The sequence below is a fragment of the Gadus chalcogrammus genome, chromosome 20, assembly GCF_026213295.1.
Source record: "Gadus chalcogrammus isolate NIFS_2021 chromosome 20, NIFS_Gcha_1.0, whole genome shotgun sequence".
NCBI classification, from domain to species: domain Eukaryota; kingdom Metazoa; phylum Chordata; class Actinopteri; order Gadiformes; family Gadidae; genus Gadus; species Gadus chalcogrammus.
The window spans coordinates 17,923,362-17,943,150 of NC_079431.1; the positions used below are offsets into that span (position 1 = coordinate 17,923,362).

The 19,789-nt window shown below is 41.8% G+C and overlaps 1 protein-coding gene and 1 long non-coding RNA gene across 3 annotated transcripts; both read right to left on the minus strand.

Annotated features, from left to right (window-relative positions):
- Positions 1-502: 502 nt before the first annotated feature.
- LOC130373548 (uncharacterized) lies at positions 503-2,372 on the minus strand. Its single transcript, XM_056580127.1, has 4 exons — positions 1,865-2,372; positions 1,587-1,754; positions 1,254-1,349; positions 503-861 (listed from the first exon to the last, which is right to left on the minus strand). Exons 1-4 carry the CDS (start codon positions 2,312-2,314, stop codon positions 550-552), a joined length of 1,026 nt encoding a protein of 341 aa, XP_056436102.1. The 5' UTR covers positions 2,315-2,372; the 3' UTR covers positions 503-549.
- Positions 2,373-2,608: 236 nt separating this feature from the next.
- Positions 2,609-7,417, minus strand: LOC130373549 (uncharacterized). Of its 2 annotated transcripts, none has more exons than XR_008893529.1 (5): positions 7,349-7,417; positions 6,144-6,217; positions 5,597-5,624; positions 2,922-2,992; positions 2,609-2,817 (listed from the first exon to the last, which is right to left on the minus strand). It is a non-coding gene; the product is annotated as an uncharacterized LOC130373549 (long non-coding RNA). The 2 variants fall into 2 exon arrangements; XR_008893528.1 differs by having other exon boundaries at positions 2,922-3,004.
- Positions 7,418-19,789: the final 12,372 nt, after the last annotated feature.

The following is a 19,789-nucleotide window of genomic DNA, read 5'->3' on the forward strand; positions in this document are numbered from 1 at the left end:
GCCAATACTCACTGCGCACTGCCACGTAAATGGCTACCGTAAATAATATAATAGAGGTGCCAACACTTGCTAGATTGTCACAAACCGCAAAGTATCAAGAGGGGCGCCTCTATTAAATTATTTACGGTAGTATTTTTTTAATAAATTCCCGGTACGCTAACTAAGTTGTTGATGCTTCGTTTTATGTGTAGGGACCTTAGTCATGCTACTGCAGAGGTTCTGTGCTTTTTTGAGCAATATTAGTGGTTGGAAAATGCTGATTTGGAAGCGTTCGCACTGCCCCTCATAACATAGAAGCCATTTGGGCTGTAAGCGTTGCTCCGGGCAAGCTCTATACTTAGTCTTTATGTGTTTTCATGTCAGACCCTGGGTTCAATTTTCTCCGGAATTACACTTTAATGAAAACAGGCATATTGTGTAGTTTGGGTAAATTGGCTGAACACCTGCATAGTGCAGTAACTTTTTGAGACATTATTTAGACAAAAGGAAAAGTTTGAACTAGCCTTTTATAATGCCTGGTAAGCCTGCAGCGTTCTTTCAGATACATTTCTACATCAAGTCATTCTTGAGGGTCTGCAACCTGGGTGACAGTTTACCCCCATCTAGACCAAGTAAAATCTTTTGAATGAATTCAAAAGTGTTGGTCAGTGCTTTTGGATAGCTGAGATGTAGTGCATATATCATTCCAAACATTACCAGGAAGGCGTCGCCTAGTCTTGGGAGGCCGACCATGGCAGCACTTTCAAGGATGACAGTGATTCTCACAGGGTCGTAGTGAACCGGACTTTCAAATGTGGCATGGTCACTGATGACGGTAAGGAGGCCCACTGCAACACTTTGAAGCTCTGGCTCAGACTCGTCCTGAATGAATGAAAAAGAGATACTAATCACAAACTAACACATGGAACAGAACAGATTACATAATTTCTTTCTTTAACCAAGTCCCAATGAAATCCAATAAGGGAGATCTAGGTCTCATTGTAAGAGGTGAAAAGCATTAGATCCATGTTCTGCACACATAAATCTAAGCGGTGTGAGAGACTGAAACCAAGCTCAATGACATTTACAGGAAATTATTTTACATCTTATTACTTTGAATGAAATACAGTTCCTTTATAGTGAGGAGAAAGAAAACCATACACTAAAACTGTATTGGTAGACTATATAAAGGTAAGTCCAAAATCATGCTAGTATTTTGATTAGCTGTTTGTATAATACACAGTAGAATCTGTTAGTGACTTAAGGAGACTTACTGTGCAGGTTCTGAAAAATCCGGAAACGTCCTCGCGCAGATATACAGGAAGGCAGTGGAGGACCGTAGTGCGCTTGGTGTGGATGTCATGGATTTCCTATTCAGATAAAAACAGAATTGTATATACAGAAGAGTTCACTGAACAAAGCTGATTTTAAACAGTCCAATCAGAACATATGTCCACAAATAACCTGTTCACATCTTTAATGCAACCAGACAAATGGCAAACACAAAGTGGACTAATAATTGCAAAATTCACAAAGTTCATTTAAATCATTGAATCTGTTCAATGTTCCACTGGTTCAACCTAGGAAATGTGTAATAATCTATTTACCTGTTCATCGTGGATTTTTAAAATTTCAGCCAGAGCATCTGCTGTCTTCCCAGTTTTTGATGCCTTCTGTCTGAATAAGGTCATCAGTCGAGGAAGATGACGATCGAGCTCAGCATAGAAAGTGTTGGGCAGGTTCTGATTCGTAATCCGCTGGAACTCTGCATACAACTACATTGAAAAAACAGCAGGAGAATACAGCAACACGACTTAAAAATTGGAAGAATTGCAAAATGAGTAAGAATCACAATTTTCACTTTAAAAGAGCTGATCCATATTACCTCAGACTCTATTTTGAGAGCAGGCCAGAGGTCCATAAGCTCGTTGACTGGTGGGGAGGACATCACTATGGTCTGTCGGCGTAGGGGAAATGTGGTCTCCATCATTTTTCTAATGAGGGGCAGGTTCTTCTCCGTCTTCTTGACCTCTTCAACAATTGTCTGCCTCAACTGCTCAAGGCTTGAAGGATCCTTTCCTTGGGCAAAGTTAGGTAGGAAGTTGACTTCTGCTCGCTTGGGTCTTTTAATGTTGGAATGTGAAGGTTCATTTTCAGGATTAGCGCTACTTCTTTTTCCAGAATTTACAGTGACCTCTTGACATCCAGCCCGCCTCATCTTGGTCCTATAATTGCCCATCTTAAACTTTATGCTGTATTTCCATCCAGTCCAGCCAGTCTCAGATCCCGCTTCCTTCAAGCAGGGATGTTTGGCTACAAGAGCCTCAGCAACCATTGCGATCTCTTTATCGCCTGGGTAAGCCTTAAAACCATACAGAATAGATGCAAGCTTGTCTAAATGTCGTGCTTTAGGTCTCTTGTCAGCTTAAGGTGTGTGTTGTTCTTCTCATATTCCGCATTTCCATCTCTAAGTTTCAGTTCTACATCAAATGCAAATGTTGGAACTGGAAAAGGACCTGGAGGCCACCTGCTGAGACGCTCTGGAGATGACACATCTGAAAGTTGAACAGTAGATGCAATAGAGCTGGAGTCTTGTGAAAGTGAGATGTGCACAACAGCTTTTGTGGCAATTCCTCAATGTCTGCAAGGGAAGTAAGTTTCCCGTCGAAATCTGGATCTTCATAAAGCAAATCAAAGTCAAGGTCGATGTCCAGCTGTTCTTTTATAATGTTGATCAGTGCATCAACACTGGCTGGTCGTGAGCTGAGTTTCAATTTTCTAGCCCGGTCTTGCTCAACAACACGAAGAATCATTTGTGGGGATGCAGCTGCCATTGTGCTAATGAAAAGACAAAATCAGGTTGTTAAAGAGTACCATACAATTGGATAATTCCACAGAGTGAATAAAGACCAAAAACTGATAAATAAAATAACCATTATTACCTGAACTCAGTTCTGTCTCACTTCAATGAAGCGCTTGAGGGTCAGCAGCAGCGAGCCGTCTACTTTGTATGCTGCGAGAGGGACTGTATCATTCAGACAAGAATGCAGGTAGATCGACAGGCTTGTATTTGCAGTTGACAGCTCATAGGACAGTAGATGTTCTACATACCAGGAGTCATACTCAAGACACAGAAAAGATACATTAGGATTTACAAGGAGGATCTGTTCTATTTTGCAAAATTTTGACAGTCCACCGCTGTCTCCTACAGACAGAAACATTCCACAGACATAGTCTGTTCCATCAATGGTCACATTTGATGTCTTGTAGATAGTGTCACTAGTCGTTTGTTCTCTAATGTGTACTTGAGCAACCTCTGGTAGAGTTGAAACCAGAACAGACTCAATCCTGGATGCCTGAGTTTTTGGGCTTGAAAAATGATGGTGCAGCAAGATGATATGCCATCATGTGTTGGTGTCTGATTGCCATTGTCTTCAAAATATTTTTAAAATTTTGAGCGTCATGCACCACTCTTTTGAAAAAGCGGTGCTTGGCCTCAAACCGCATGGTCCAACGTGCAGCAGGGGCCCAAAGCACTTGACAAGAGCAGGATAGTGCTCACATAATGATGTTTAGGACGGAGCCTAACCTCAGGGAAAACCTCTAGCAGTGCCTGTCTATGATCACTGATTTTGCACTCAAATAGTCCAAGGTTTCATCTGTAAATGATGGGCACAATGCTAACTGTACCACCTCTTTCAGCTCCATCAAAACTGCCCATGCCTTATCACCTTCTGGTACTACACTGCCAACAAGCAATGGAAGAAGTCGGAGGAGAGTGGCATTTCATGTGCATTGCCTCCAATTGTTCCTCGAGAAAGAAACGTTTTGGGAGGTGGCTGAGGTCTATCCACTTTATCAGCATGCTGATATGGGAATGATTTAATCTTGTTGTTCAAATATTCCAAAGTGAAGTACTTCCGCCGGATCATCTCTTTAATACAAAGAGAAAGCTCCATGGGAACGATACCTTCCAGAAGATCGTGGAGTATATCAGGAGGAAACCCTGTGATTGTATGGAAGTAATTCAGGGATTCTCGCAAGGCACAGCCACCTTTAACACCAAAGTGGCTGCTTAAAGTGTCACTTTCTTGCACAGTTTGCACATGTAGGTCATGGCTAGCTTTGGTTCGCTGAGGAAACTTTCTCTCTCTGACTTCAGTTACTTGAAACTGTTTCAACTGAGCCCATACAGAATCTGCAAACATGGCCTGTTCTAAATGACTCTACAAAAGCCACCTAATCCATGAGCAGCCAAATTGTCAGCAGAAACACAAAAAGACAGTGCCTTTGACATTCTGACCAATGCTTTCGATGAAGACACCGTCATTTTCCAGGGTATGAACATCACGAAGCAATGGAGCAAGTACAGCTGCATATCCATACTTGCGGACGTCTGTCACTTTTACCAGTATTGCTAGCTGTATAGCATGTAATGCTGACCTGTGTTTTGGTGGCACATTAGCGAGGACCCAATATACAGCGCAAAATTTGTGAATTTTGCGCGATGTGCCAAGCGGATTGCAAATATTCAAGATCATCAATATATAGCTGGAGTGGTAGGGTGAGATCCCCTGTTGACAGCAACTCATTTTCAAGGAAATGAGAGCCATTGGAGCATGATACATATTGACCAGATGCAGTATTTTTTTCAGTAATCTTGTTAAGAATGTCTGTGTTTTTAAAAAGCTCTTGAATCATTGAAAGGATAGGAACATACATGCTGGTATGTCCAGGTTCCTCCAACTGATACTCCACTGGCATAACACAAGGATAGTTGCGCTCAATAAAGGTTTTTCTACGCTTGTGTGAACTCAACTCGGCACCTTTAGAGGTTGATGTAGACAGAACATTGCAGTCCATGACAGCCGCAACAACTTCACTAAGTGTAGGTTCTGTAATAATGTGACCATTTCTTTGCAGTATGTCACTAACTGCCTCTTTGATCAACGGCTCAGATAAGGAGAAGATGTCATTCAAGTGGTCTACTATTTCCTGAGTAGCTGTGTTTGAGACATGGAGGATAGCCTGCATCTTTAGGAATAAGGAAGATACATTTTTTTTAAGTTGATTTCTTAGACTGCCAGTGTCACACTGATCATCATTCCCCACTTCTCTGCTCGGGCCTGGGCATTCTTCATGGAAATCATTATTTCCCTCAGAAATACTGGCTTGAAGATTATGGGGATCCTCACTGACAATATCAGTTTGAAAGTCTGATGCAAGACCTTCTTGGTGTGCTCTACTTTTATGGGAATTAATGAGGAGTACACATTTGTGCGATAGCTACAATCCTTATATGGGCACGTCACTGTTTCATGATTTTTCAAATGCTTTCTGAGATGACTGAAAACGTCTGAGTTAGAAAAGGGTTGCTGATATGTGCATAAAGAGCATTTAAATAACACAGTCCCCTGACTCTGCTCTGCACAACTGCTAGATTGTGCTGTATGATATCTTGACAGATGAGTACTGAGTGCATTAAGTGTCTGAAATGTACAAATGCAATCAGTGTAGAGGCATGGAAGAGGGCTGATTCTGGAATAGTGGCTGTGCTGCAGCCTGTAGTGTCTAAATAACTGTATTCTGGAGGTGAAAGAAGCTGCGCACAACTTACAGCTCCAGATCATTCTTGAACCAGCAACCTAAAAGGCAAAGAAAAAAAGTTTAGACCACGATCTAAAACTTAAAAAAACGAATGGCTTTTACTACCCAATATAACCCAAGTTAATTACCGTTAGCTTACCAAAACATGATCATGGTACAGCCTACACTGCTTTAAATTACAACATGTTTTCCTCAAAACAATGCGTTTCATATAACGTCTATAGATGGAAAATAGCAGTAATGTATTCGTTTTAATACGCATCTTTGGACTCATTTTATAGACCAGTTTCTTTAGATCATACGTTTTGCAAGCAAATACGAAGTTAAGCAAAAATATGATCCGTGCAGTGCCAAAGGTTAAATATAAATTAGGAAAATAGCATTCATGAACAGAACACATTCATGAATTGTTGACTTGAATACAGCAAAAAGCTTTATTTTGGCCAAACAGGTAAGTAGAATAAACGATGATATGTATATGTGGGAGTGCAATTTAAGTTATTTGTATTAAGTGTAAGGGGTGGGGGGAATAGAAGAATTCACATTCATTGGATTACCTGGTATTGTCAAGCTCCGATAAGGAGAAAGACAGGAAGTGAACCCAGAACCACGACTCAAGGGGGTAACATTACTGTAAAGAAAAGCAGCAGATCGTGAACTTTACTGCATGGTTAATCAACAATAAAGCCGTTTCTTTAGAAAATAAAGATGCTCACATTAAATACAAGAATCACTGAAATCCAATACAAGAAGGCATGTCCTATATATCTAGTCCAAAGACAATTTATGGTCTTCATTTTGAGTCGCTAGCCGCGTTTACAGGGACACTTCTGATCCGATTATCGGAATATATATATTCCTATCATGCGATTCCCTTGCGTACATATTAAACTGTTTAATGCTATTACATAATGCAAACAACGCATGGATTTCAGTATTAAAGCTCCCGACTTGCCTTGTTAGCAAGCTAACCATGCAGTGTCAAGAGTCGGATTATGGATACGGAGTAGTATAATATGATTTGTGTTGTACGTGTATGAAAAACACGTTGAAGTTCCATCTTTAATTAATCTTCATTATATGTTAAATTCGTACAATCAATCAAAGGGCACGGATGGTTGGAAAATTAAGAAGTTATGGAAAAACGTCAGCATTATCTAGCCCCAGACTAGCTGAGGGTCATCCCCATGTTCCCCGGGCCTATGTTCCCCGTGTCCTATGTTCCCCGGTTCTAGTGACCGGGGAACATAGGACCCTTTTCTGAAAAGCGGGGAAACATAGGACCCTTTTTTAAAAAAAGGGTCCTATGTCCCCCTGTCTCATACAAAGCGGGGAACATAGAACCCGGGGAACATAGAACCCGGGGAACATAGAACCCGGGGAACATAGAACCCGGGGAACATAGGACCCGGGGAACATAGACAGCTCCACTAGCTGTTAGTAAGCTAACCATGCTGTATCAAGTTCCTGGCTAATATGAATAGCGTTGTACGTGTATGAAAACACGTTGAAAATTCCATTTTTAATTAATCTTAAGTTTATATGTTGAATTCGTACAATCAAATGGCACTGATAGTTGGAAAGAATTAATAAGTATGGAAAAAACGTCAGCATTATCTAAGCACCCGACTTGCTCTGTCGCAAGCTAACCATGCGGTGTCAAGTTACATGGCTAATATGGATTGCGTTGTACGTGCATGAAAAAACGTTGAAATTCCATACAAAAAATTGAATACGTCTTCATTTTATGTTGCATACTTACAATTCATGAAATGGCGCTGATAGTTTGGCGAAATAAGTAGTAGACTGGTGTAGATGAGTATAGATTGGAACTGACGTTTCAAGTTCGAAGCTCCTTTTCCTCTTTATCGCTCCAACCGAAACCCACGTAGCGCCTAACGTTGTGCCTGACGTTGCGGGTGACGTCAGACAAATTGACGTTGAAACTGTAGAGTTGTAAATACCCTTACATTAATAAACTGCGGTTACATAATCCGGAAAAAAAAGTTAATGTGATTAAAAATATCATCTAATAATAAATAAATAAATAAATCTTCCCATGGGCCGTCGGAACTCACGGAACGGCATTGTTTTTTCACCAATACCGACTCCCAGGCCTTCATTGCTAGTTATAGTGACCGCCGCAAAATTAATGAAAATGTAATGAATTCAATTAATCAAAAAATATTAGTAACAATTACTCCAAAGGAATGAACATGTTACACCAACTTGACATATTAAGTTAGGATAACTTTTTATTATACTTTGAGTATGCACTACTTAATCTATCTAATTACTTTGAATGTTCGGGTTTACAGTGTTGTTGTACACAGTGATTGTTTTTGCGGCATTCCTTGTTTTCATGAACTGAAACTCCATCCCAAGAGCGCTGATTGGTCTCGGCATTTAAAACATTTTGGGAAAGGCTTTCAACGGGATCAAAGCCACACTGAGAAACAGAATGTTCACCCATGAGATGGAGATGGTCTCAAGAGGCTACAATCATGCTAGCATGCTGTAGAATGAACAGGGCTGACACTCCCTGTTGTGATCAGCACAGAGCGACTTGGTATGTCTCAGTTAGCGACAGAGAGCTTGTGGTGAGGGATTCAACTGTGACATCCTCGACGGAATTTCTTGTTATTATAATAACTGCTAGGCTTTGGTAGTGTTGTCATCATCGTAGCCTTGTGTTACTTTTCACCTTTGAATCTTTAAGTTGTGTAAGTTGTTACTTGTGTTGTGTACAAACATGAGGCGGAAAGAACTGGGTACTCAAGACAGCTTTGTTTGACGTTTGAAACAAACGATTCATCTCTTAACATACACATGATACTGTGTTATGAGATATGATATTGCTGTATAATGCACTGCAAAATGATATCTGTTCTGAACACTTTCATAGAGACAGATATTATTTATAATAATCATCATCGTCATTTTTTATTTTTGTATATGAAGTCAGATTTTGTTTGAATCTGCTGTCCACCAAAGTGTATTTTGGTGTTCTGTCATCTAGCACAGACACTTGCTATGACTTTGAAAGGAATAGTACATAGCACTCATGTACCTTCCCCGTGACCTTAGTGGAATACACAAGGGATACTTTGCAATGCGTGCACTGAGTCGTACAATGATTGTTGGAATCAACATACCACTAAAAAAAACTTCTGTGCAGGATTTCCATTTCTTCCAACACATCTACATGTTTCTCCATATTATCAGCATCTTAAACGTTGTTGTTATTGTGGTTTACTGTGTGGAGCCTTGCCCTTCTTCTTTATTCTCATTCATCAACGTTTCTTTCAGAATTCAGTTTGGCACTTCGGGGTTAACGGCAATAAAATCAAAAGAACTATGGCGCCCTCTACAGGCAACAGGAAGAACAGTTAGTCGAGGAGCGTGGAGGAGAGATGAGGACATTGGAGAATAAAGCGGAGGAGGGGAGAGGGCGGGAAACAAGAGTAGAGGCCAGGGAAGAGAGGAAAGTAGAGAACATATAAAGAAGAATGGCACAAGAGAAAAACATTAAAGGGAAGGCAAAGTAGAAGTACAGTTGTTACAAATGTAGGCTTCTTATTGTTGCCTAAGTTGCTTTGGCTAAATGCCCTAAATGTAAATGTAAATTAGAACAAAACTAATGCCGCTTTTCTTGTGACAGAAAATATGTGCTAACAAGTAAACGGCTGATTGCAGGGACATTGTGTTCCCTCGGTAACGAGCGGGTGCGGCATGAGATGTGATCATCAGGCAGTGGCTTCCAACCTAATGATTTCCATCACCGGCTTGCCGTTTGGTTTTCCTCTCCTCTCCACTCGATCATCATTGTTATTTCTTTATATTATAGCTTCCTCTGCAGAGACGTGCAATTTAAACACTGACGCCTAATGCTCCCTCAACCTAACAACCACTGTTGTGCTTCCTTCCTTGGTTGTTTCTGAGAAGCATAGTTTGTGTTTGTTGTATAGGTGGGCAAGGTGTGTATCTGTGTAAGTCTGTGGTATTTTTTAATCTGTGGTATCTGTCTGTAGCCCTGTCTGTCTGTCTGTCTGTCTTCCTGTCTCTGTCTGTCTGTCTGCTTCTGTGTGTGGTGTGTGGTGTGTTGTGTGTGGGTGTGTGGTGTGTGTGTGTTGTGTGTGGTGTTGTGTGTGTGTGTGTGTGTGTGTGGATATTTAGGAGAAAGTGTGGGCTGCACAAGCAATAGGCGTTGTGATATATCTTATGTTATAAACAGTCCTAACAGCCCTATTAAAGGAGAATTGCAATAAACGTTGCTGGTTTTGATGTGTCGGCATAATCATAACCGCTTAGTGGTTGCTTACAGCGTGACTACATTACATCTGTACAGAAGTCGTTTTCATTTTAGCACAATTTTGATATTAACGCTGTTGTGTTGGCTGGTGTTTCTTTGCTAGATTGCATTAACCGACATGCTATTTATTTTTGCTGACACCTATAAGTGCTAACTTGGAAGCTCAATCTTTCGTGTGTAGTATTGAGACTGTGTGGAATACATCTCCCAGTGTAACCAACATACTTTGGACCCTGCAAAGTAGTTTGATGGATTCATTGCACATCTTTATTACATTTGATTGTACACAGCCACGTCAAGTGTTAGTTTTAATGCAAACTGGCAGATGAAAGTAAAAGTCAGAGATCACTGCATGGAGAAGAATATTCACAAACACTTTTGAGTACAATTACAATCTAATACATTCAAAGTTAACCACAGCCATTAGACAAAATATACATATGTTTTATTCCGTGCAGATTAAAGAAAAAAATCACTGTAACATTCGACATAGCAATGCCCGCACACACAAACACACACACACACACACACACACACACACACACACACACACACACACACACACACACACACACACACACACACACACATAGGGTTCCAGCAAAGTCGTTAACGTGGCTCTGTGCCATCTTCCCTGGTTGCTATGAAACAGTGGTATGTGCGTTGTTTGATCGGCAGATCCTGCAAGCAAGAGTGTGCATGCACAGTGGGTGATTTGGAGAAATTGTGGTTGCAGAAGATGGTGCATATGATTACCCAGTCTCTATTTATGTGTGTGTGTGTGTGTGTGTGTGTGTGTGTGGGGTGTGTGTGTTGTGTGTGGTGTGTGTGGGGTGGTGGTGTGTGTGTGTGTGTGTGTGTGTGTGTGTGTGTGTCTGTGTCTGTGTCTGTGTCTGTGCGTGTAGCTCAAGACCCTGTGCCTTTACAGAGGACACAGAGAGAGAGGCATGGCCACCATGCATGTCTGTGCAGGGCTCAAGCAGAGAATAGAACCCAGAAAAGATGAATGAGGTGATTGATGTTTCTGCTGACCTAGAAGGATGGTTCACTGATAGAGAGAGGAGGAGAGAAGAAAGAAGACGAGGAGAGAAGAAAGGAGAGGAGGAGAGAAGAGGAGAGGGGAGAACAATGAGAAGAAATGAGGGAGAGAAGGGAGAGGGGAAGATCAGAGAATCTTCAGCTTTACTGTTTCCCTTATTTGAGGGTTCTGAAGCAACAGCCAGGTGAGTTGTTCAGCCAGTAGTTCATAGTTTGTGAGTTCATTGTTCATTCTTTGAAGCTACTTGCTAGTGGTGTTAGGTGTTCAACATTTTTCTTATTTAGTTTTTAGTAGTTGCCACTGTTTAAGATCAAAAAATCAAATTCAAAATATCAAAGACAAAATTGGCAGGGGATCCAAAGGATTATTGAATTGTTCTTCAAAGAAAACGTTTTGCTTTGAGGCATAAGGCAAACTCGAATACGGACAACAAAAATGCTAAAAGTATTTTCTCTTCCATAGTCTTCATTTTATTTGGTATTTCTCTTCTCTCTTCTCCTCACTCTGCTGGATGGGTAAATATTAATGAATATCTACTCATGTAGCTTTCTTCTCTTATAAATAAATGTATGGCAGCCTGTAAAGATTAGGTCAACTCGAAAGACTGTATAAAATACTAAAGACAAGTGGATTTTAGGCCTTAATTAGTTACAGCTTCACAGGCCTACATTATAGAACTGGCCATTATATAAAACAAATCCAAGGAAGGAAACCTTTAGAAGAATCACAGAGGAGGCAATAGGTGTTGAATGGGCAGAAGCAGTGGCAACACATACATAACACAGCAAAGAAAATAATACAAATATTACACAACACAGTGGACATTTAATCTTATTTCCATCGCCTTTGATATAATCACACCTTTACGGACAAGGCTGACCTTTCAGTGGTCCAAGCAACACTAAGAAGGACGATACTGCAAGCATCTATCGGCATTAGTTTTGCTCCTCCTTTAAAAAGCTGGAGGATCCCAACGAAAAGGTCATATCCGCTGTGCCAAACAAACACACACCATTCAAATGGATCCTGGCCCTTCCCGCATAATCCGCTACAGTAGAGAGGTGTTTGGCAGTGTTTGGCAACACGTCAGATATCTCAAAACCCCAGGCTGAAGAAAACATACAACCAAAGTATGGGCCAATTGTCAGCAGTGCTTCTTGATTTATTATAGATGAAGCCCTAAAAATAGTCTCCAATGTTTAAGGGGATTATGAGTATAGAAAAAAAAAGTGGTGTAGAATTCTCTTTCTAAGAAATTACTCTTCGGTGATCTGATGTGTATTTAATCCTGGAGACCCCATTGATTGGCCGACAGCTCCATCTTCAGCTTCATCAGAAGACCGAGTCCCTCTCACAGCTGTAAAAGACAAATCTGTAAACTATCTGGAGCGATATTGATCTGAAAAGATATGATTCTTGTTTTGCCCCACTACTGTCCTGCACTTCCATCTCTTACAGATAATACATCTTTTGTGATTATGTTGCACTCCTGCACACACACATACACATAAACAAGGGGATGTCCTTATGTAGTATTCATTTTTATTCACATTAGGTGTGTGGTCGTTTTCACTAGTCTCTGTCAACCAGAGAGCAGTCTGTGATCAGGGGCGTAGCCACATGGGGGCCAGGGGGGCCATGCCCCCCCCCCCCCCCCCCCGAGTGTGAAAAATAAAAATAAAATGCTGCACTGAAACGGTCTAAAATGAAATATACTGTATGCACCATTAGTTTGATTTAACTTTGACTTATTATTCTTATTCAAAGTGTTTGGTTTTGACGTTATGAATAAATATTGCACTTAAAATAGCCCATTCATATTCCAATCTTTTAAAGCCATGGATATCGTTTCTTAAAGTCACCCTTTGACTGAAAATGGAAATGATAAGTTCTAATATGGTTCTGAGTACAGGCCTCCAAGACAAAACCCCATTGAAAACTCTATATATCTACTCTATTTAATCTAAACACTATTTTGTGTTTGGGAATATGGTAGAAGGTACTGAAGAACAAGAGGGATCAGGGAATTAAATATTTTAACATAATAATTTTACAATCCTGAATTAGTTTAGCATATATGTTTCCCCTAGAAAGAAAACATATACACTGTACATGCATCGAATGGTCCTCACACGCTGCCCAGATACACAGCCACAAACACCAGCCCCCGGCCAGTGTACCATACTCGTTGGTGATGGTGGATGTCGTTGGGTTTTGTTGCTGAACATGTGGAGTCTGTGTTGTTTGAAGTTGGAGTCTTCAGTCATCATTCTCTCGTAGAGTTTGTGTAGGGGCAGATGTACTGTTCGACCTTTTTGCCACACCATATTATTATTTCCTGATCCCTACCCAAGGTCCATTACTGCATAGGATCTGCCTATAATAATTCATGGGACATCACCAACTCGCCAATCAGTGTAGAGCTCCCAGGTCACGCTCTTGAAAACCGCTTCATCCTAAAACCCGCCTGCAAAATCTGAATTAATACCGGAAGTGTTAAAGCACAGCCTATCCCACCAGCCCTTCTCCACACATCCCATCTGCCACATCTCAATAACCCGTGTTACGCTACATCCAAACATCAAGCCCCACCAGGAGGGGCTGCTGAAGTACCTAGCCCCCCTCAAATTGGCTCCATTGTGCCATCATGCAATTGTATGACAAAGTTTCCCCATGATGGAGGTGGATCATTAAAAGAGGCAATAAACATTATTGGTCGAGCGGTAATGACCCGTCATTTATTGCACAGCTGTGACAAACAATGGCGGGGAGCTCTCGTCTAATGAATTAGATTTACAAGTGAGGTCCGCTGTACACGGCATCCTTATTTTTATCGCTTTTTCTCTCTGAAACCAGGTAACACTGAATGTGCTTTGCTCAATCACTGGGTAGGAATATGCTGTTTTGTTGAGGCCAAGAACGACAGATATTGGATTGGATTTCAGCAACCCAGTGTGATTGTATGATTGCAAAGCCAATATTTCATGCAAGCTTGGATTTAACCTCCACCTAGAAGCTTTGCATCCAAAGACCCAGTCAATGATATAAGATTCAAACAAGAATCCTTTGAACAGTTGGTGTTAATGGAGAAAGGAGGTTAAAGTATAGCAAAGACGGGCTGTCAAACACAAACGCACACACAAAACTCTCTCTCACACACACACACACACACACACACACACACAGAAAAAACACACCATAATCATAATGATAATCAATCCATCAGGTCTTCTGACACTTCACGCACACATTCTCACGTACACATTCACGCATTCACATACACATTTACACAAACATACACACGCACACACAAATACACACACACATGCACACAAATAACCATATCTTACTAGAACTATTACTATAATAGGATGCCTGTTAGACAAGTTGCTCCTCCACACTTGGTCCAGTGTGCATGTGCCAAGCAGCCTGCAGCTCACACAGTACACGCCAACGCACACACACACCGCACGCACACACACAGCGCACACACACACACACCGCACACACACACACGCCGAACACACACGCACACGTGCACACGCAAACACATGTGCACGGATGTACGAGTTGCAAGACAACAGCAAGATCAAGATTACTGCCCCGCCGTTGACACACTCTCCCAGGTAAGACGGTAGACTACACTTTGTTACTAAAATGTAATATTATTCTCCTTGAGCCTCCCGAAATGTATTGAGATATTGATAACCTGCCCATCCCCATCACCCATCAGACAGCTTTAGTTGGCAGAACTAACCACCTGTTAAACGCTGCCAAAATGTGGACTACCCCTAAATGGACACAAGCTGCCAATAGGACATGGTTGCGGCACCCTGGAGCGGGACCCACACCTCCTAACACCTCAGCCACGCAGACAGAATAGACCACAGATGACAAAGGCAGCAGATATTTACTGGAAAGCATGGAGTGAGCCGGACCTCTTCAAATACATGGACGCCTTACTACCAATCCAAGATATGACAGAGATCTGTGTGGACTGCAATGCAAGTTGTTCTCCTGGGAGTTGGCCAAGAAGATGCAGTCTAGGAACACCTTCAGCAAGTGCTGCGAATATGGAAAAATCAAGCTCACTCCCTTCTCTGACCCCAGCCCAGACTTGCAGGCTTTCGACAGAAGTGACAGCAGGGACGGGGGGACAGCAGGGATGGGATGGTTGCTATGGCCTCCAAGCTCATCAAAGATGGGAGAATGATTGACCTCAGGGGGCGAGGCCCGGACCCCTTCAAAATGTCGGGCCACATGTACCACCGTACCCCGAGTGTTCTCTTCCACGACGCAAATCAGAAGCCCAAATATGCACAAATATACATTTATGATGAGGAACACAAATTGGACAACTGGCAACATGACACAGAGAAGAACAGGTAAGAAGAAGCAAAGGAGGACAAGATCTCAGTGCAGACTCTGGAGACACTGCAATGCAAGCTTAAAAGTCCAACTACTATATCCAGTTCAAAGCAGGTGCTGACATTTTCACAGCAAATCTTGCCAAGGATTTAAAAATGGTTTTCAAGGAAAAGGGCTCACTGCAGCAAGAAAAAGGGTTCACAATCCAGCAGTGTCTGATGTGTGCATCATCACTAGGCCAGGAGAACATGTGCGACCAGTATTGCAAAATTGAGGGGGCCAGACTGAAGTATCTGAAACACAACCAAGACACGTTGAGGGCAGAGCATTACAGCGGGTTGCAAGATACAGTGTTGGGCGTAACGCAAAACTGGATCATGTGTCCACCACCGTGGACATTTGGTCCGCCAACAACAAAAGTTACTTAGGAATGACTGTGCACTGGATAGACAGCATTACTTTAAAACTTGAGAAGGCTGCTCTTGCATGCAAGAGGGTGAGAGGAAGACACACTTACAATGTCCTGCTTGCGAAATAGATCAGGTTCATTCAGCCTTTGGACCACATCAAGTAACAGCATGTGTCACTGCCGCTTAAGTGCATTTCTGTTTTAATTGTATGGGATAAAGTGACCTTTTTATATTTTTCATTTACCATTTAATTTTTGTTCTCATGTTTCCAAAAGCAACTTGAAACTTGTGTGTTGCTACTGATTGACCTCACCATAGCCTACTTTATCCTGTTGTTTGTGGATTTTACAGTGAGGCATCTTTGTGCAGACAGGGATATCGTTCTTTCATCTTTTCTATTAATTATTCAAAATTAATTATTGTATGACAATGTTTATATGTGAAGCACTTTAAGTCTGCCTTGTGTATGAAAAGTGCCATATAAATAAATTTGCCTTGCCTTGCCTTTCATATGGTTTTGTATGCTATTTTGTATAGATTTATACAATAAACACTAAGTGATGATAGGGCTATGATGTTTGTATACATGGGATATAAGCTGCAGACAGACCTGACGTGTGGTGAACCAAATATTCCACCCAAGTTGACAAAGCTCATCTCTGACATCAATGGTGGGGTACTTGGAAAAGTCAGGGCCAGGGTTAACTCCATTGAGGGCCAGCTCTGGGTTCTCAAGAACTGCCACATGTTGCTCCACCTGAATGAGACGATTCAAATGGATGACGTGGACAAGATAATCTCCACCCAGCTGCCTGACAAAGACCCTGAATTGTTCCACTGTGTCACCACCATGATGTTGCATGTTGAGTGAATATTTCTGACTTAATGACTACAATGGGTTGACAAAGTGTGGTATCATGGGCACATTGCTTCCCTGAACACACCCATATCCTATAATATAATTAGAATTGATATTTATTTTGTTGGTAAAGGTGCCTCCCTCATTCTGGATCCTTCAATAATACCGAAACATGCATACAAACATATCTGCATACCAGCATCTCACAGCCAAATGAATGCATCCATTTTATTTGAAGGACCCTATGGAATAGCATTCCCTACTGCTCCCTGCATGGCAAATTGAGTCTGCAGCAAGCACTACCCCAAAGACATTGTCCAGCAAACAGTTCTTCCTCATGATGGCCACGGCTACCCCATTTACACCAAACCCTTTAATGGCCGCGTCTTCAAGAAAAATGTCAGGTAGGAAATGCCACAATCTATCCAAATCATGCCTTTACAATTAATGCCAAACTACTTGCTATCACATCAAAATAAACACCAACAGTGATATACTATTACATTGCATTAAGATTTCCTTGGATGTTTTTCTCAGGTGCATGTGAAACATACCGTGAGGTCTGCCTGAGGATGGGACTCATAGAGGACAACTCTGTATGGATCTTCAATTTGGAGGAGACCTCCAACCACAGTACCCCCTACCAGATATTAGCAACATTTGCCATCATTCCCCAGTAATGCTCTCAATCTGACCCTAAGAAACTGTTTGAACATTTTCTGCAAAACATGGGCAAAGATTTGTACATCAAGAATCCATTCAAAAGAACTGCAACAAGGCTGACATTAATATGGAAGAAATAAAGACGAACATGCTTTGGTCCATTGAAAAGGAACTGAACCAGATGGCTGGCAGTCTGTCCCAGATCCCAGGGAAGACAAAGCCCTCTGTACCTACTGTAGAAGAGACAGATTTTTCAGGGAGGAGACCTACAACAACATGCCACATTGCAAAAGAGCTGATGCCTCACCTCAATTCAGCCCAATAGACGATGTTCAATGCAGTCTTCTCTGCAGTCAATGCTGCATCAGGAGAAGCCACACAAATAATATACACCCTGAACTGTCTTGATGGCTATGGTCAAACTTTTCTCTTCAAAGTCCTAAAAAAAAAAGAATCTGATCTGACGGAGGCATCGTGTTGTGCGTGGCAAGCACCGGCCTGGCAGCACAGAACCTTGAGGGGGAGAAAACTGCACACACCAGAAGACTCAGTATGCAACATCAAGGCCCAGAGTCACCTGGCCAAGCTCATCCAACCTGCAAATCTGAGACTAAATATTCTCTGTGCACAGGCATGTTCTGGAGGCAGTGGAGAGGACTCTTGAGGGATCTGATGTCCAGTGCAAAGCCATGGGGAGATAAGGTCGTGTGTCTTGGCGGTTACGCCCGCCAGACTCCTCCCATCGTGAAGAGAGGTGGCAGAGCTCATATTGTCACTACCCGCATCCAGATGTCGCCACTCAGTGAGAAGATGGAGACGTACACATTGTAACAGATCTTGAGGTCTGACAAAAGTGAGATGGAATTGTCACAGCATCTCCTCAAGATCGGTAAGGTCCAGGAGTAAATGCACAAAGATATGTGGGAAAATAAAGTAAAGATACCTAATGAACTACTGGTTAGGTCTTTGCCCGAGCTAATTTACCAAATATTCCCCAAACTGGCATCTGCCGGCGACCCTCCAGACTCCTCCCATCGTGAAGAGAGGTGGCAGAGCTCATATTGTCACTACCCGCATCCAGATGTCGCCACTCAGTGAGAAGATGGAGACGTACACATTGTAACAGATCTTGAGGTCTGACAAAGGTGAGATGGAATTGTCACAGCATCTCCTCAAGATCGGTAAGGTCCAGGAGTAAATGCACAAAGATATGTGGGAAAATAAAGTAAAGATACCTAATGAACTACTGGTTAGGTCTTTGCCCGAGCTAATTTACCAAATATTCCCCAAACTGGCATCTGCCGGCGACCCTCCAGAAAACCATAGCTGGAAATATACACATAACTGAACAAAAACGTAGCTCAGGTCAACACCAACTGCATTTGTCCACAAAAAGGCAGAATCTATTTTATCAGCTAATGGTCATCCTCTTCATCCTGAGTTTTAGTTGTTACCTTCTAAGTCACGTTTCAGATTCCCTGCAGTTAAAACCAATAGATATAGACTCTCATTTGTCCCCAGTGCCATTTCTCTACTGAACTAAGATTTTGGAGCCCGGGGCCGACATGGTGTTTTTGGTGCAGTGTGAGGTATGATTACCTGCTGTATGAAAGGTATTTTATTTTACACATAGTTATTATTATTATTCTGATTTACATGGGTATGTCATGCAGGGATGCTTATCAGCATGCCTGTATACACTCTGCACTATCTATATACTATTTGCATGTATGTTTGGTCTGTCATGTTGTACTTTCTGTCCTATGTTGTCTATTGATGTCTTGCTGCAAACAAAATCGCCCTTAGGGGACAATAAAAAGCTTTAATTACTTACTTACTTAAAATACACAAATATTTGTATTGTCATAATGATAAACATGAGTGGTCCTTTGAGACTGCACGTATACAAACAAACAGGCAAGCACACACAGACACGCAAGCTCCGTGCTGCCTTGTAGAGTTTGATCTTTGTTTGCCATCTCCAGTTAGAATCCTAATCAGAGAAATGTTGTTACAACTTGCTGATACTTGGACTACAACAACTATAAGCAAACGTCAACTGTTAACTTTTACACAACTTTTAGAGGAGTCGAGGGCATCCAACTTTCTCTGTGTGCAAAGTTCACATTAGCATTTTGCATAGCAAGGTCCACATCCGTCTCCCAGCACGGCTCAAGAGGGGCGTTTAAGGGCGAGAGGTGGTGGATTTCAGATATTTGCTGGCACTGTAAATCTTGAAAATGGTTGAATTCGACCCAATTCCACCTCCACGTACCATAGTCAGAAAGTTGTTTTCAGTCATCAAGAATGAGAGAGAGGAAAATACAGAGACAGAGAGATTGTGACCCTATCAGTGGCTAGTTAGCGTTCACGTTGCTAAGAGCGAGAGCTCTCTCCTTCAAACACTTCAAGGCCCATCCTCCTTTCCATGGTAACCTGTGTTCATTAGTTAACGACCCAAAAGGTTTAATAGTTGATGTCTAGACGACAAAGGAACCATCGGCCTCTGTATTTCTTATGTCGTCAATATGTCTGATTCCTGTTCCGGATAA

What these genes read in the sequence shown, in the direction of transcription:
- LOC130373548 (XM_056580127.1), bottom strand. Translation starts at nt 2,314, where the DNA reads ATGGTTGCTGAGGCTCTTGTAGCCAAACATCCCTGCTTGAAGGAAGCG. An exon ending in CTCTCAAAATAGAGTCTGAG is followed by an intron (nt 1,755 to 1,864) that starts GTAATATGGATC and finishes TTTTCAATGTAG; the next exon opens with TTGTATGCAGAGTTCCAGCG. An exon ending in GATTTTTCAGAACCTGCACA is followed by an intron (nt 862 to 1,253) that starts GTAAGTCTCCTT and finishes TCATTCATTCAG; the next exon opens with GACGAGTCTGAGCCAGAGCT.